Source organism: Ciconia boyciana, chromosome 10 (assembly GCF_034638445.1).
Source record: "Ciconia boyciana chromosome 10, ASM3463844v1, whole genome shotgun sequence".
Classification (NCBI taxonomy): Eukaryota; Metazoa; Chordata; class Aves; order Ciconiiformes; family Ciconiidae; genus Ciconia; species Ciconia boyciana.
In genome coordinates this window covers 38986778-39005366 of record NC_132943.1, presented here as the reverse complement: position 1 = coordinate 39005366, position 18589 = coordinate 38986778, and the positions used below count along the sequence as shown (strand labels likewise).

The following is an 18589-nucleotide window of genomic DNA, read 5'->3' as shown; positions in this document are numbered from 1 at the left end:
ATTAAAAATTAAACTGCATAAAGCATGCTTATAATGCTGGTAGGTGTACCAACTCATAAAGCTAGTCTGTGTGCCTTAGGACTCTCCTTCCTTATTGGTCCACGTTGTGAAATCCTGTAAATGTTTTGGGGAGTTTAAATTCCAGTCATCTTAATTAGTGTCTAAGAGCTGAATGGGTCTTATTTAAGACCCAGTTTTATGGCCCTCTCTTCAAAGACTGAAATTCAAAAGGATAACTGAAATGTTGATATGGACCTTACAAGGGATCTAAAAGCATTACAGATATTTATGTTAGAGACATAAATATTTATATTTATTCATATTTATGTTAGAGACATACAGCCTACATAGAGGCACCTGTCATGTACTACAGAAAGTGTTTAAGTTTAGCATATGTTAAAAATGACTTCAGATGTTACATTACAAATATATGATATTGTAGACTGAACAGGAATTAGTTGATGGTATGGTAATAAACTTGGAAATAACATATGATTCTCTGTTCAGAAGCAGTTATGAACAAGGAGAAAAACCACCCTGTTCAGAGATTTTAATGAGTCATGGATTTTATCATAAATGAATACTGATGAGTTCCACTTGAAGTATTTCCTTTTTGATGTTTTTTAAGATTAATACTGTTTGGGTGGTCTGTCTTAAATTGTTCTCTTACTGTACAAAGAGAGATCCTTTTTAGGTGTGCGTGTTTTGTTGTTTTTTTTTTTTCACAGAGGAGGAATTTGTGCTTATATCTTCTGGGGAGTGCAAAACACTGGAGTTTGCAGTTTTATCTGTATAGTACTGCCTGCACAGTGAGTGCTGCTGAAAGCTGAGACTCCCCACATAATCCTGTTTGGGTTTTTTTTTCCAATCTATTAATAGAACAAAATACTAAAATGCTTAAATACTCGTCATGAGTAACTGGGCAGCTTTTGAACTGAAAACAAAAGCTGCCTACTGAGGTGATTTTTTTTCTTAAAGGCTAGTCCCAGGTGTGTTAAATATGGACTTCTTTCCTTTTCGTTCATATTCCTAACCAGGACATACCCAGTGGGACCAATATCTCTTTTGCGGTCATTGCTGCAAAGTATTATGTGAGAAAATGCAGATTATGCTATTGAGCTGTTCTCTCTATTCTTAGAAATTATTATGATCCTGTAAGTTTTGTGAAAACTGTGAGAGGTAGGTAGGTATACCCAAGTGGATGCTTCCTACCAGGCAAGGCTTGGGGAAGCTGGCCAAAGTCAGCTTCTGCACGCTCAGCTCGGCGGTGGCTCTCGGTCCTGGCAGCACAGCTAAGGCAGTGCCGCAGTAGTGCCTGTCTGCCAGAGCACCACTTTATTTTTGTCCGGCGATTATCAGGAATGCTGTCCAAGAGGAGCTAGGGATTACGGAGCAAACAACACAAAGCTGAGGAAACCAGGTTTTGTCAGTTGTGTTGTAGGCAGATCAAGCTTGCCCGTGTAGCTGCCATCTCTTCTGCAGGTTTTCTCTAAGAGGCCTTAAAGCAGCTCTTGTCAGTTTGAAATACAGTATTTTTGAACATTTTTGCTGAGCTTAATTTTGGGTGTTTCACCAGATGCTGTCTGCTCCCAGTGATTTTGCTTTGCTTTTGAAATGCCTTCTAGACAAGGAATAAACATTGGAAGTTTGCTTATCTGAAACACTGTTAATCTATGAATAAACTGGAAACAGCTGTATTAATTCGAAATGTTATTTGTAGGCCCCTGAATTTGAAAGCAAAAAAAAATAGTAAATTTAAAAATCTTCTCCTGGTCTCCAGGAATCTCATTATTAACAAGAAAGTTTCATGTGTTTGGGATGATGAAAGACGACTCAATTTACAAGGAGAGAAGGCTGGTACAGAGGAGTCTTAAGAACCCCAATTGCAAATGGAGTTTTATTGTCATTGAAAAGGAAACGATCACAAACAAAAAACCCACTAAAAGACAAAACAATCCTCCCCCCAAGCAAAAATCCCCCAAAACATTGTCTGCAGTGTTGTGTAACAAAAGTGATAGTGTTATGCAAGGAGGGGAAGAGTCAAAAAGTGGAAGGACTATATACAAAAGCTGGAAGGGAATGCCACCCTGTGTGCAGGCAGGTTTGTGGTTGGGTTTTGTTGTGTTTATTTTAATAGGGTGCTGCTAATTACCAACATTAAGACACTAGTTTCAGGATTTAGACAAATTCCATTGAGGTAGGCCTGGTAGAGAAGGGTATAACGTGGAAATGTCGACTAAGAAATAAGCAGAGATCGCAGGGGGGAGAGGAGCCGAAGAGGAACAGGGGTCATTGGGGATTAGGGACCCGTAGCTGTGGTGAGAGAAGGGAGCAGGGTGCTGGTGGGGGGAGCCCTTGGGCTGTGGTAAACTGCAATTCCTGGCTAGATCCTCCTGGGAAATTAAGGCATTAGGGGAGGATAAGCATAAAGTCACTTTAAACATCAGTTGCTGTACTGTGCGTGTCTGGTACTTGTTTCTTCCCTTCCCCGGTACTTATTTTACGTCAGCTTTTCTTTTTACAATACTTTTTAGTCTTTCAAGTGGAGTACGTATTCAGCAGATGAAAATCAAACTGCTTGCCAGTTTAGTAGCATTTCAGCTGTTCTGGTTTTGAAACCTCAAGTAGTACACAATGGAAAAAATCCTTGAAATGGTTTACCTATGACAAAAAAACTTTTCCCAGAATGAAAATACAGACTTTTCCTGAATACCATGTTGCAGTACTTGTCTTCCCTCCCTCTGCGCTTCCCCCCCCAGCCCCGAAGATAATAGGTTTGGCTCTGGAAACTCACTTCCAATAAGGGTGGAGTGAAATTCTTTTTGCTGCTTTCTGCCAAAATGAAATAAAATGTGTCAAAATGAAAATTGTACAATTCTCATCGAGCCAAGTACTTGTACTAAAATTTGTTTTTAATTTTTTTTGCAGCTGATACTTTGTTTTGCTCATATGCCAGTGACTTTTTGTGTGTGTGTGTGTGAACTTCTTGGAGAAATGCCAAGGACTGGAGGCTGGGACAGTACCAGCTTTTATAAAGTCTTTTTGATGTCACTGAAATGAAGAGAACACACCTGAAGTGTCTCACACGACTGTCTTCAGGGCAGAAACATCGTGTGAAGTTTGCAAGTTGCTGGGTAAGGGGTTAATTGAGCGATGTCTCTCTTCAAAAGCATTTTATTAATTTTTTTAGCTATATTGTAATTTAAGTGTCTTCTGTCAGGAACTCCTAATTAGTCAGTGGTTTGTCAGTGCTCTTTAGTTTAATGTTTGTGGTTCAGTTTGAGGGTACTTTGATTTCTTCCCTTCTTTCCCCTAAAACAGAGGGGGAAAAAGTCCCCCAAAGTAAAAAAAAACCCTTAAAATAATTTGCTAATGGTATTCATTGTGATTTAGGAAATTTGAAACTGTACCAGAAGGGTATGTAGTATTTGAGAGAATATGATCAAGCTAAAACACAGCATTCTGAAAATTTTGTGCTGACAGTTTTTTGAATAGCCTCCATCTTCATATAGGTGCGAGATACACATCTCCAAACTTCTCCTTTGCTTGAGCAGCAGCTCTACTGTGTGTGGATGTTTCCTGGCTTTCAGGAGTAGCCATCTATGACTGTTGAACCACTTGGGCTAAGGAAGGTAGATGATAAAGTTGGAACAGTTATGAACTCATTGCTCAGTGTATGTAGATATGAGGCTGACAGCATTCTTCGGAGAGAACTTGGAGTTCCCAGGGACAGATCTAACATGGGGGCTCCCTTGAGTTCACAGTAGCCCCACAGAGAAAGTGTGGGCTTCAGTTCTCTCCCCCTTATGTTTTAGCCATGCTAAATAATTTTGACTTACTATAGTTATTTGCCATGTGCTATGGGGGGGAGGCATAGGTGCCTGGATCCATACTCCTTTGGATTTAAAAATTCTTGTGCCTGCTAGCTCTTACAAGAGTGGAAAGACACAAAGCTACGAGTCAGCTGGATGCTGAGAACATCTCCGACTCACCAGAGCCTTTGAGATTTGGGGCTCCAGCTCTCATCAGTGCATTTCCCTGTCCGATCCTAGTAACGGGGCTCTTGCTGAACGACTGTCCACTGGGGAGGGCTTTGTGCTGAATTCCTCTATAGTCTGAAGTTATTGCCTCATTGATAAAGGTTAAAATCCTGGGGATTTTAATAGTATCATTGAGGATTAGCATTAGGACCACCAAACCTGGTCCCTGTGATGCTGGGTAGGTGATGTACAGACATGAGAACCTCATGGTTGAAGTATACATGGAGCAATAAAAGGTGAAGAAAGCATACGGAGAGTGTTAAGGCAGTACCAGAGCATGTGGCTCTTTATATTTTTCTTCATGTTTTGAGGGTTAAGGAGAAAGTATCCAGACTGGTACTTCTCAGCTCCTTAGGTTTCCACATCTCCCTTTAATGTTTGTACCTTCAGCGTAAAACCTGTAGTTATAAACAAGCTAAAGCTTCAGACAGGGAGTTTGCTTTTCTTAAGATCCATATGTGGCAGTCTCAGAATCATTGACCCCTTATGGGATCTGTGCATTGAAAATTGCTGAACTAGGCAGTTGCTGTGGAGATCAAAGAAACTGAAGACATTAAAAGGAGGGCAATGGAAATGCTGCTCAACTAGCACACTGGTTAAACAGAGAATTTACTGTGGAATTACTGTGCTACACTCACTTTTGTTACTGCTCTCTTATTGTTTCTGGTTTTGTCTCTAGCTTCTTAATGAAGAACGGACAGTAGCTTATCTTCCAGGCTTCTGCGGGCCATGTTCAATTAAATCTTTCATTGGGTTTATTTACCCATCTCCTAAACAAAGCTGAAAGTACAGTGTAAGGCAGTGATTCCTGCCCTGTAGGCTGTGGAATAGATACAGTATGACATGGCAGCATAGCTACTGACAAGAAGTGGGGAAGGTTGACACTGGTCTTTTGATGCCGGAGTTTGGGAACCCTTCATCTAAGCTATTGCAAGCCACAGGCAAAAGGGTCTGTAAAGGAAAACTGTCTTTACTCAAATTGTTATCAAATAATATTGTTTGTGTTATGCAGGCAGTGCCTGATGAATAAAGAAGAACTGGATACAAAGGCACAGGAAGGATTTTTTAGGAAACGTTTAGAACTTACAGTTCTCTGTTTTTAAAGCATTAGCCTTGATGATTGGTTTCTACAGTGTATTTATGAGAATATATAATAAATTAATTAAGCAAATGCTTGCTTTATATAGATTTACATTAAATACATATCTCCCAATACTGCCTCTGAGTTTATTTCAGAGTGTTTCATCATGTGGTAGGTGTTCTGTTTTGCTGAACTTGTAATAGGTAGCTGAATAGCTCCCATTTCTGTGATACTGCTCATGTTGACTCATTTAAGTATTAAAAAAATACTTGAATGGAAACCAAATGCAACTCAAAAAGTAACTTATCTCCAGAGCAGATTAAAATAAAATCCAGCCAGAGTTCTGGGGTGGGAATGTGTAGACGTGCATCTCTGTGTGTGTGCATATACATATACATACACTCACAGACATATTTTAAAATGCATCCTTGTCACGTGGCTTATGGCCATGTTTTTCAGTTTGGACAAGGTTAGATGATAGCCTTGAACTTTGTGAGTCGTATTTCTCAGACTGATAGGATCAGAAATGCAATGAGGTATAAACACTTACTCCCGAGAGGTAAAGGCTTTCATTGCACACGGAACAACCTCTGAATGAAATAAAGAAAAAACAGAAAGAGTGTTCTTGTTTGACTTGGGAGGGAGCGTAGCCTATCTGTGTTCTTTAGATAATGTCGTTTTTTATGGAATCTTTGAAAAATGTTGAAAGAATGCAATATCTGACAGAGTTGTTGTATTTGTACCATGTCATGAAAATGAGAAAATTTACATGGCCCATGTTATTTTCAGGTTTGCTGTAAACTACCTACCGTAGCTATAATGACACCAGCCCTCAGAGAGGCAGCCACAAAAGGTCATGGTATCCACTTGTCACCTTCTTTGTCCTCTAGAGCTATGGAGTCTGATACAGCTTTGTGCATGGAAAATTCCAGAGCAGTGGAAGAGAAGATAAAAGAGGACTCCATCGCACAGATTACTTGCTCAGTCCTGGGGTTCCCCACTGCTGAGCCCAGCCTCAGGAATGATATCTTCAGTGTGCAGCATTTTGGTTCTCCACCATCCTCCAAGTGCTATCAGTCTGTCTTGTTAATGAGTACAAATTCTGCGTTTAGCAACAAAACCGGTAAGCAAACGAAAGCGGGACAGCCCGACTGCTCCAAGATGAGAAATTCATTACATAATGGTGCTGACACATCATTTGGTCAGATTAGTCATTCAGAACCTGAGGAACAGGTCAAAGGGGAAACATTTTCAGAGACCACATCTCCGAATTTGGCAGATACGCAGAGACTTTTGGATTCAAATGTAACTGAATCCAGTAATGCAGAAGAAATGCAGCTTTTAAATGGTAAATGGTACAAGAAGAATGGTTTTTTGGGTAGGGCTTTGGAAGTCTGCACTGAAACAATAAAAGGGGATTTATTGCACCAAATTCTTCACGGGCCTTCAGAAGGGATTTTGAGCTGCACCCCGGAGGAGGTGTATGCTCGCTTACTCCAGTGTGTCACTAAGCAACAGATGGAAATCAGTCGCGCCAAAAGAACTCAGAAACGTTTACAAATGCTCCTGGCAAAGCACGTTATCAAACACTGTGATCAGCAGCTGAAATGCTTCGTGAAACATCAGCTACAAAGAATGAAGGTTTTCCATGAGCCAACCAGATTTCTGAGCAGTAGCTCCCTCAGATGCACTGAAGGTTGGCCAGAAAACAACGCAACTACTTTGGAGAGTAGTTCGAGTACGGACATACAGAACGGAGTTAGCGTTGCACCAGGTGAAATCCGGGGGTTTGCACTTTCTACTGGAGGGCTGCTGTCTCGTGTGGAGAGGGATCTGGACTCTGATGCAACATGTAGCAGCTCAGATGAAGATGGTGAGGAACAGACTGTAAGAACAACTGTGGAAGCGTAAGTGTTAAATTCCTGCTAGACTCATGTGCTTCATGCTTATAAATCAAGATGGAAGGGTCTGGACCTGCAGATTCCTTCTTGTGTGAGTAACCTCACTCAATAGATAGTCCTACTGAAATCAGCAGGACTGCCTGTGTGAGCTAGGTTTGGCCAGGCAGAAAGTAAGAACTTCTAATGACAGCATTAGAAGGAACAGTTACTTTACTAGACTGTAGAGAGCTAGATTTTGTACTGCACTCTATCAGTTTGCATTACATTAGTACTGCTAATTATTCAATACTCAGATGGTGCTGTAAATCAAATAGTGATAGCAGTGCTGTAAATGATATTTTTGGCTGGTATGAAAATAATTTTGATTTTATTCTGGAGTTATTAAGAATTAGTCAATGTTAGGGTCTTGAAATCCACTATGATGTGATAAAGAGTAAAAATGATCATCTGATGCAGGTGTCAAGCCATCCATTATTTGGGGGTTGTATATTGAAAAAGTTTGGTTCTTTGAATTATAACTTAAAAAAATGTTAATTTACTTACTGAAGTTGTTCTGCTACTGTGAATGAAGCTAGCAGTGGTGTTTTTATTGTTGCCGGTATCTTTTTCAAGAAGAACCAGAGGGAAATTAATATCATTAACTAATACTGTCTTGAATTGACAGGGATCCTGTCAGTACAAATTATTGTAGCTTTGGGAATCAGTGGTGGGTAAGAGAAGTAGATAGTAAAATTGTTCCCTGATGGTTGTATGGCTTCTTTTTTTCTTTTTTTTTTTTCCCTACCTTGCTACACTATTAACACAGTCTCTTTGGTCAAGAAATTTTAGAAAACAGTGAAAGGACGGCTGCTTTCCCCTTCCTACAGCTGGAGAGAACAGAGTGTGTCTTAAGGTCTGTTAGGATGTAATAGTTGGGACAGTGAGACATGGAACAGAGCTTCACACGAACACAGCAGCTTGGTAGGAGCCTCATGGCACCTACCTTTCTAGCACTTGAAGTCAGGACCGGTTTTGTGTTTCCTGATCTCTTCTTACACTCTCTGCTGTTTAGGGAGTGTCTAGAAAGCATTGAGTGACACTGGTGTTTGAGGAAGAATAAATATTTAAAAACATATATTTGTTGGTCTTTTTCTTGAAAAGCATAATGTTCAGAAGAAATCAAGGAAGGTTCATCTTAAATTGGAAAAGAGCAGTGCCCTGTTATGTGTTTATAGCTTCAGTATAGCATGGTTGTATCAAATCACTGCTGCGTTTCGTTAAACTCTGTAGGCCTGGAAACCAGAGAGGAGAAAAAGTACAAAGTAAAAATTAGTATTCATTTTCTTTTACATATTGTCAGAATAGTAAATACTGTACTAAAGTCCAACCAAAGCATAATGACTTGCCAGCTAAGTTAGGATCACCTTAAATATTTGAGTTTGCAAAAGAATTGTTCTCCTTTTGAAATATTTTAATGAAAAAACAGCATTTTTGGCACTTCCCAGCGTAGGAGAATCCACATTCTTTTCCTAGCTGATATGTTTGAACTTCTGAGTAATAGCTCTGCCTCTAAGATTCTTATCTTGTGATTACATGAACTGAAAAAGAAAAACTGATGAGAAACTCTTGATTCTTGAAGGGTAGTGGATAATGTAAAACTTGGACCGAAGTTCTGTGCGAGGGTTTTCTTTTTTGTTCTTGCCAGGGACAGTCGAGTTTCTAACTCTGCCTGCCAGTCCTTTACCTTTATTTCTTCTTGTGGTTTTTGAATTCCTTAAGTTATCTTTCCACTGAAGGCTAACTCAGTTTGTTTTGTTGCACTGACGAAAAAATCCACAGAGGATTATTAGGTACAAAGACACCACCTTTGGCTCAGGAAATCCCCAGGCTGCTGTTGCTGGCAGCCGAGTGAGTGTTCTGGAGAAGCACTGCTCCCTCCGTGCCTGCCCTGTGTAAGACTGTAATCTTGGCCACTGCTAAGAGGCAGGAGACTGGGTAGATCATCTATAGTCTGACTCAGTGCAACCCTTTATTTGTGGGCTGTTTTTTTTCCTCCCTTTTTTATGTTCTTAGTGCTGAACAGCAGTCAAGCAGCAGTGGTGACGAGGTTAGCAATGTGCATTAGCTAAGGCCTTGCTGCATTGACAGTGCAAGAATCACTGGTGTTTGAATTGTGCTGCTGGGCTGGCAAGCTCAGAGTTAAAGTACTACCTAATTTAAGCAGAAGACTCTTGTCTGCGTGCACAGGCTGAGGCAATGCTTGAATTAACATTGCAGTGAGGACAGGCTGTCTCTTATTTCAATTTATCATTATCTTCAGCTTGGAATGGTTTTCATTTCTCCTACTTTCCTCAGATTTGTCTTTGTGGCTAAAAGGCTTCACTTTTTCTTTTAGGTGACAAAGGTAAATCAGTTATTCAGCAGTGCAGCTGCTGAGATTTGCTCTTTCTTGAGCTTTACGACTTTAAGGCTTTTTGGATTGCCTTTCACCTGGACAAAAGAAACAAACAGAATTAACATCCATTTTTATTTCTGCTAAGTGGATTTATATTCTTTGAAATACCTTTCTCTCCTAGGGAATTGACTCTTAGTGCTTTCCAGAAATAATGTGATCATGTGGGTGAGAGAATACTCATTTCCTCGCCTGTGACTTATTTTTCACAGTGAAGACTTTTACTGAGCTGGAAAGACTCTTCTTCTGTGATATTCTTCATAATACTTAACTGTAGATGTTGTAAGATTCTATTAATGCAGTGATGAATGGGAAAAATGTTTTGGTTTTGTCTATATCACAGTATACTGATTTCATTTAACTTGAGGGTATAATCACGCTGGTGGCTATGACTGCAGTGCTTTTTATCCTTTTTCGGGGGGGAGGAGGTGTCAATCCAATGTGCAAGGGGGGAGGAACCTGCAGTTACCATGTTTACCTGAGAACAGTCTGTTTCCCATCAGGAGGGAGAAGTTGATTCTGGCTCCAATTCTTCACGGTAGGGAAAAACCTGGAGCTATTTTTAGCATTTTGAACCTCTTCATTCTTATTATCCTGAAAAGAGTTTTGCCCAATGAGTGTTGACATAAGCTCTTCTGAGCTGTATCTCGGTGCTTTCTGTCTCAAGTAAGATTGTCTTTATCCATCTATTTCAATACCTTTGTTGTTTAGTTGCAAATAGCTCTTACAAGATATTTAGACCATTGTTCATCCCTTGTGCATTACATAGGTGCTGTCCTCAAGACAAGAAAGATCCTTGGTCTGCTGGTGAAGGCAATTCTTCTAGTTGACAATAAGAAGTACTTACTGAACTTCCCTAGTTGCTAGAGTAATTGGAAAGCCTCATCCCATTTCAAGAACTTAATCAAAACACATTTGGTCCTTTGAGTATTTGCTAAAAAGAAACATTAAAAAACAGTTGGCTCTTTTCAAGAATTTTGTCATTTTGCTGCTAGTGTCAGCTCATGAATGTCTTTAACCTGCCAGTTTTCATGGAAGGTTTCTTAGGCAAAGCACCAAATTTCCATCAGTAATTTGTAGTGTATTCTAGTACTGTTCCAGCCTTTGGGTGTAGGAAATTCCCGAGACGCTACACAGGGGATATGGTGGTACTTCTCTCTGGTTTCTCAAAGGCAGATGTTGGGTGCTGTTTGCTACCTCCCTGTTAGGCATTAGCAACCGAAGTCGTCAAAGGGCCTGAGGAGGACATCACAAAGCTGAGCATAAGTAATTCCTTCAGGAATTCAAAACTAACATCAACCACTTGAAATGCAACATAGACAACATTTCACCAGCTGAGTTTACTTGGAACTTGTTGATCTTCTTTGTGGTTCACGAAGATGGAAGATTATCTGCAGAAATGGTCACAAATTTCAAACAAGGGGATTTGGGGGAGGATGTGAGCTTGAAGTTTTTTCAGCTACACAGCTCTGCTCTGGGAGCTATGTATTGTGTCTTTCCAGGCCAACTCTACATCCTTATTCATGTATTTTGTGTGTGTACCTGATGAGGTTAGAAGTTCTGGTTGTTTACAATGTACCACAAAGAAGTCTGATGCTGAGGTGGTTATTTGGGAAACCTTTAAAGTTGCAGGGTACAGAGTTTTTCTTCTACATGCACTACGTGAATGATCTTCCAGAATCAAAAGATACATCACCGGGGTTCTTCAAAGGCACAGCTGCTCGCTCCATCTAATAGTAATGCAGGTACCTAATTGATTAGAGAGAAAAGCTGCTTACGATAGATTTTTTTCTGCAAAATAAGTAGCTCTGTCTACTCAAGAAAAGTCCTGTGCCCTCTTTCCCCAATCCTCCTTCTCCCATCTGAATACAGTCCTTTTGCATCATTTGGTGGGATTTTTTCCTTCTGAAATATTTTCATGCTTTCCCTCTGATTTTTGAAAGACATGTTTTACTGATTATCCTCCAGCAACCTCAAGCCTGACGAAGAAGCACTGTTGTATTTTTCCATGCCCACAGGGTTTATTGTGCCTGGAAACTTTTACAATGAATGTGCAGAGATAGGAAACCTTTCTCCTTCCCCGCCCCCCCCCTCCCCCTTTTTTTTTTTCCCCTTAGATTGCTAGTTGGAAAGAAAGAAGGTGGGAAATCTGCTTTTACAACAAATACTTGGTGGGGAGGGAAGCAGTAAGGCAGAGAGAAGACAGGAAGGAAGAAAATATTATGTCTAGCATCTCCAGATCTAATCTGTTTGTTCTAGATTATTTTCCATTTTTCCTAGCATTTTTTCTCATGGCTAATTGAGCAACATCAATGCAGTTCTGCAGGCCTCACTATAGAAGGCACTGCTTAAGGGCTAGGGTTTATTGCATGTCTTTGAGACACATTATAAGGGAAAGCTGTTTGTTTTTGCAAGATCAGGTCCTAATTTTCCACTCTGAGCTGTAATTTTGCTTCATACCTCATATCAGAACTGGATTCTGGTTTTGGGAGGGGGAGGAAGAGAGTCTGCCAGGACTAAATACTGCTCTCCATTTTTCTTAAGCACAAAACCCCAACTGTTTCCAGTTTTTAAGACCTTTTTAGTTTACAAGTCTGGGAAATGTCTTATTTGCATATAAGATTAATGTGAGGGCTTTTGAATAAGTATAAATTCATAGGTGCTAATAATATGCTGTTTTCAAAATGTTTTATACATTGCTTTTTCATGAATTCCATTCTCTCAATTCTTGGCCCATGTCACTAGGATGTGGGAGGAGAATTGTTACCAGGGAATGAAAGAAAAGCTAGCTTTATATTACCTTCTGTTTTCACTCTGGGGATACATGTATTATTTCAGAATATATTCAACCTCACTTGGTTGGATTTCCATAAGATGGATTTACAACTTCTTTAGGGTCCCACATGCATCTACTGTTTTTCTTTGGAGATCTGATGTGCAGCAGTAATAACTTGCTTTCGAGCAAGACTTCCTTCTCACAATACCAGAGTAATGTTCTTGTGAGTGAGGATCCTGATTTCTAACCTGTAATTACATTAATATTTTTGCAGCTGCTGAAAGCAGACTGAAAGGTTTTAATGAAAGGCAGAAGGTTTGACAAGCTGTAACCTGCAAGGGAATCTCAGAGCCAGGAACGTCAAAGCTTTTGAGTTAGATAGGTGTTGAATGCATATTAAATAAAAACTTGGCATTACTCTTCTGAATGACAGTTTAATACGCACTCCACATAGTATAGTAGAATAGAAAAAACTAATAATCAGACACATGTGTATACATGATAACCTCACATGCTTAATTAAATGGTAGATCAAGAAGAGTTTCATGTGCTTGAAGGTGCTTGATGTTAACTGCTGATTAATCGGTGTTTTATGGCTAGCTTTTTTCTTTTGCTAAGCTGTGAAATGTGTTTGGTTTAATTAAAAGATTTGTTTACAAACAACAACAAACTGTCTTTATAACATCCTGTGAAGTGAGGGCAGCATTATTTCATTTAATAGTTAACATTGTTTTCATAAGAAGCTACTTCGAAGGGATACATCCAGTGCATTTGAAAATCAGTGTACGTGGGCCCCCAATACAGAAAATCATTTAAATGCTTTCCTTTTCACATGAAATAAAAAGTGTGCGTAAAGACTTCCCCAAATAGGAATGCTCTCCTGTAACAGGGTTTCATTCATACTGCTAAATATGGGTTAGGAATGTAACTTTAGATGTCGGATTTAAATATATTGACCTGTGCTCTTTTTTATTGAAACTGAAATAGCTGTAAATGATTTTATTTTCATCCAAACATTTTACCTAGCTGTTGTGGGTGAGAAAAAGTTTTCTTTTGGGGGATTTAAATCAACTTAATTTCCACTTAAGCAAACTTTTAATTACTGCTTCTGGTGTTGAAAACAAATGAACCTGAACATGCGTGTTTGAATATATGTGCGTTATAAACTCCCTTTCCTCCCAGCCCATGGGGGTGGACCGGGCAGCAATAAAACTCAGTGAAACTTCACCCCAAGCTCCTATAAAACACCCAAACCAAGAAGGTTGCAACTGTTCAAACCTACGTTCGTTACACTCTCCACCCCTTGTCCCTGCAGACTGGCCTGTAGGGTTTAACCTCGTAGCAAACTCCATCCCTGCCCTGCAAAGCAGACAGCCAAGTACCGTTTGGTTGCTCCTCTGTTACTTAACACAGCATGCTTACACCAACTGCGGGGGCCCAAAGGACTCGGTTTCTGATGTACCAGGGTGTCCTGTGTCCCCAGGGCAGGTGCTGAGCTCTCGGGCTGCCCTGTGGCAGCACTGCTAGGGGCTCACCCCCACCAGGCTTTCACGCTCAGCACAGCCCCTCTCCAGCTTCCTTTGGGTCCCGCAGGTGGGCTGCGTTCAGGCCTCAGGGCTTGAAGCGGACCCATCCCAGCTCTGCCCCACTGCCCTCCCACCCAGAGGAACGGTCTGGGGTCCTTCCAGCTCTCCTGGTAGCCCATTCCCTGCAGCACCCCTCACACGTGGTGGGTGCACTGCTCACACCACCTTACAGAAGGCACATGCAGGGCTGCAGCCCCTCCTCTACCAAAAACTTGCTGATGATTTCCAGTGCATCTGGCATGCAAGTTCTGGATCAACTGTTAGTTGTCTATCCAAAAAGTCTCAAAAAAGGATATGCTTCGTATCCATTTTTACATTGAAATCTGATACTATATACAGCTAGAATGAAATTATTTACAAGCTCGAGTTAGATGTTGCACAAATACCATACCCACCTATTCCTTGTAAGAATACATGTACAAATTTGGGAACCAACTTCAGTGGCTGGGCAGCATTGATATGCTGCTTGTGTGCTGTAATAATGTTCCTTTTGCACATATCTTTAAAGGAATATATTGTAAGCTCTATCTTACTTTATGTTGAGCATGGGATCCAGAGGTAGCACTACTTTCTTGGTTTCTTTTTCAAGGGCAGTTGTGTAATACTTGCAGAGAATTTCTAGGCCTGTGTTCCTGGTATTTTGTTGTTAGTCTATTGATGTTGTGCCATTTCAAAAGCAAGAAAAGAAGCTTGTTTCCAGGCAGCCCTGGTATTCCTGAAGTTTCTTTCTTTGCACGTTAGCTCTGCCTGCTTCTCTGCTCCACGTTGGTGTGATCTACAGCATGCTGAGGTTTAGTGGAAGAAGCTGGGATGCTGGGGGAGCCAATGGAATCTTAAAAATTCATTTAAAAATATTTTTAACAAAAGGCATTAGCAGATATGCATTTTGCAGTGTATTTGTTTTATTTTATTAGAAGAGGAAATGGTCCTGGTTGTTTACCTTTTGCAGGTTTTTACTTCTTGGGCAGTTAATATTCTAACTGACCCCACCTCCACCAACCAATTTGGCCTTTTATCATTAACAGCTCTAAAAAATTATGTAAACAGAATTGAAGATGAAAAGCACCTACCAGGTTGTGAAGCCAGCCATTGGAAAAGTTCAGCACAGTAACAGACAACACTGCTTTAAGAAGCTGAATTTTAAATTTATTTTGTTGAGCCCTAAATTGAGTTAACAATTCAGTGCATGTGTAACAGTTCAGTTTGTAATATAAAACCTGTAGTAATATTGTGATTCTTTGCAGGAACTCTGTAGCAGGCAAGTACTGGCTGTGGCATCTCATCAGTTTGGAAGATGTGATTTCTCAGATGAGGGAGCATATAGAGCTCCACTGTGAAATTCTTATGAAATTTCTCCTTTGCTAGGGTATCCAAGTGCAGAGACTTTCCCTTTTTATATTTTCAGTATTATTTTACAGCCTTTTTTTCCTGAATCTTGATTTTCCTCTTCTCCCCTTCTTCCACTGTCCCTTCTAAACTTATTTGTGGAAGATGTAAAAATCTTACTCTGTTCCTACTTAATGTTTTTCCCTCACTCTAGTTCTGTACCATGAATTTTCTCTTCAAGGGAAAATCACTGCTATGGTTGATAATTTCAGGTATTACTGCATAAATTCTGCAGGCCTGATGGCTTAGCAGAAACATTCAGCTGGATAAAGTTTTTTGGTTTGGGAAGATAAGTTACGTATTATGTGTTAGTATCAGCATATGTTATTGGATGCAATTCTGAAAGTATGAAATTGCAACGGTATGTCAGAGATGGTGGGATCAGGTGTGGGTGCCAGAAATTGTTGTGGTAAGCAGTTGCCGATGTCTGTGGATGATAGGGAGAACTGTAACCCATCTGTTCTGAAGCCATGTAGTGTTTCAGAGGAAAATCTCTGCCAGGTAAAAATTTCTGTTAAACACCAAAGAAGGTAACAGCCCTGGAGGCTCCAGAAAAATGACCTGATTGCAGATCTTTGCAGAGATTGCAGTGTAATTTTGAGTACCAGAGAGCTTCCCTTAATTGATTGATTTTTTTTTTTTTTTTTTTTTTGGTGCTTAGCTTGGTTTGGTGCTGGTTGTCACAAAACAGTGCCATATTGCTCTCCACAGTCAGTCTGCGGCGAGTGCTCCTGGATGATCTGAGCAACGGCTGATAGTGAACTGTCAGAGTAAAGAGTGTTTTGTTGTGTAGTGTTGATCGGATATGATACCAGAGGACAGTATTTGTTGCAGTTTGTTTTCATCTTGTTTGCACTCTGGAATGCGTAGAAGAGATTGAGTTCATAAAACAGCACTCGCTGTTTTTTTAATTATGTGGTCATTATGGATTTAACAGTTAACTGGTCCAGGGAAATTAATACTTCAACAGCAACTGAAGTTAGTTCATTCTGAAAACAAACATTAAGTAGGTGTGCTGGAAGCATTAGTCCTTGAGAAAGCATTTACGGGTCATTTCATAGTTGGACATGTTTGTTCAGCCATTGCAAGTGTTGGAAGTTTTTGTTGGGAGTGGGCATTTTTATCTCATGAGTAAAATCTAGATAAGATTATCTGAAATACATGCACTACATACCTGAATTTACCTAATTTAAATGTCTTATATGATACCATGTCCTAGTTTTTGTAGGTAATCTCTTATTAACTGTCAGTGTCTGCAGAGAGAAGAAAAATGGACATGTTGAATTTCACCAACATGTTGTCAGAACGTAGCAGAAGCCCTGCGTTCACCTTAATGGCTTGCAAGAAAATGCTTGTATTCAGACCAGCTGCTTTTTGAGCATTGCCATGTGTAGTCACAGGAAAACAGACTGTAATGCTGGCGTAAAATTAGGGGCAGTTCAGGAAGTTCACAGGCTTGCAGCTCCGGTCCTGGGGGACCCCCACCATACTAGTGTGCTGTGTTAAGCATTTGTAAGAGAGTGCCGTGTGGTTAATATGAACTATTTTGTATTTTTATACAACTGAGTGAGCTTCCCAAGAGAATTGGGGGATGTATGATTTTTTTTCTCAGTGTGTTAAATCTCATGAATTTCATCGTGAGTCATGTGATATCTGGAATTTAAAGATCTGGAGAACTTTCTGATTTTTTGCTTTTCAGTTTCCAGAGTTGAGTCCTTTATCAAAATGATAAACTTCTGCCGTTGTTTTCAGTGACTCCCACCAAAGGAAGATGATTAGCTCTTTATCCTGAGGGTAATCAGTCTGTTGTTTATGAGCTGCTTCTTGCTCCCAAATACTTCACTGTCGCATGATTGGCAATAAGCCTCCGATAGCCCAGGAGTTCCCAGCGAGAAGAGGAGATGAACAGCAGGGATGGCTGAGGTCAGGACCACGGGGTTACTTTAGGACTAAATCATCTGAAAACTGGATGCCAGAACAGTGTGGATTAAACGGAAGGGGACGTGGCCTGGCAGAAAGAGCAAAATACACCATGTTAGGAAACTAAGTGGAAATGTAAGTGTGAGGGGATGTCAGGAACAACTGCCATTCTTACGTTTAATGCAGAATTTTGGAATTGGAGAAGTTTTTTCCACCCACACTATGTGGGTGCCTTGCTCTCTGGCTTGTTCGTGTTTAAGAATGTTGTAACTTGAAAACGTTCGTGTTCTTTGAAACAAACCTTTTGGAAGGAGACTGTTTTGGGATGGCAAACCTGTGTTTTGGAGTTTTGATGTGGGTCTGTTGCAAGCATCCTCCTTTCCTGTTCAGCAGGAAGCATCCTGTCATTGTCCCTGCAGATGTGCCATGGTAGGGGCATGTTACTTGTTCTCCCTGGGAGTTAGGAGGCTGGAAGGCCTCAGTTTCCTTTTAATTTTCAGGATATAAGATACTTGTGGAGAATCTTGCCTTGGGCACAGGGCAGCATGCTCTAGAATGCTCTTTTCTGTGCTCACCGTACCTATTTGAATCAACTTTCCTGGATACTTACTATCAATCCCAGGTTCTGTATTTTTTGTGCATTTTAAACACCACTGTGTTTCTCCTTCATTATTTATGAACTGTTTTTCAGTCTTCTTGTTTTGTTTGCTTGTAAAAATAAAATAAGCCTAAAAGGTTTAAATTCCACCCCTTCTCCTCCCCTGTAAACAAAAAAAAAAAACCCAAACCCACGCACAAAACCCAAACAACAGTGTGTGTCTAGCACAGCAATTTTATTCTGGTTAGCTGTTCCCCTTTGCACTCAGTTAGGTTGCCTGGTTTTGTTTTTTGGGACAGACTTATCTTAGCTATTGGGAAAACATAAATCTCACCCACAACATAATGGAGGCACTGGAAATACTTCTTATAGTCCTGTTGCATTCTCCGATGTTGGTTTGGTTACATAAAAACATGGTTTGTTCTCAATTCTTTTTTCTCTTTTGGGGAAGGTGAGAGTGCTGAGGAGTTCATCCGTATATTCTGTCCATAGACCATGGCTAAAAACTTCTTTCAGTTCCAGCAACAGTACTAACTGCAATAGCAATATATTATTTAGTGCTCTTCACTTGCCTCTTCGGTCTCAGCAAATACTGGCTTTGCTGGTGCTGATGATCCCCAGCTGAATTCTTTCCCATACTTTGGGGTGACGCAGTACAGCCTGTACATCTGCTTCCTAGCTGTATTTTTGATCATACTTTGACTGTCTGCATTTGTGTCTGTGCTTCTTGTGGCTTGTTTGTTCTTCTGCATTTCTTTCTTTTTTCTTTTGCAAGTTATGCAGGATTGACCTCCTGCAGTTCCATCAAACCAGGGGAAATGCAAGCCAGTATCTCACATGGAAACAAATTTTGCCTCTGATGCAATTCCA

At 40.3% G+C, this 18589-nt stretch overlaps 1 protein-coding gene across 9 annotated transcripts in view; it reads left to right on the top strand.

The window, feature by feature from the left end:
* Positions 1–18589, top strand: part of KANSL1L (KAT8 regulatory NSL complex subunit 1 like) — a 69336-nt gene that overhangs the window by 1253 nt on the left and 49494 nt on the right. For 5 of the 9 annotated variants that reach the window (XR_012044505.1, XM_072875486.1, XM_072875491.1 and 2 more), the window contains exons 2-3: positions 2929–3134; positions 5911–7028. Coding sequence is in view for 8 of the 9 variants with exons in the window: in XM_072875486.1 (XP_072731587.1) it covers positions 3057–3134; positions 5911–7028 (1196 nt within the window). In the remaining variant the exon portion in view is untranslated. Of the gene's footprint in view, positions 1–2928; positions 3135–3587; positions 3633–5910; positions 7029–18589 lie in introns of those variants that run through there. The other 4 variants (XM_072875490.1, XM_072875487.1, XM_072875489.1 and 1 more) reach the window with 4 other exon arrangements.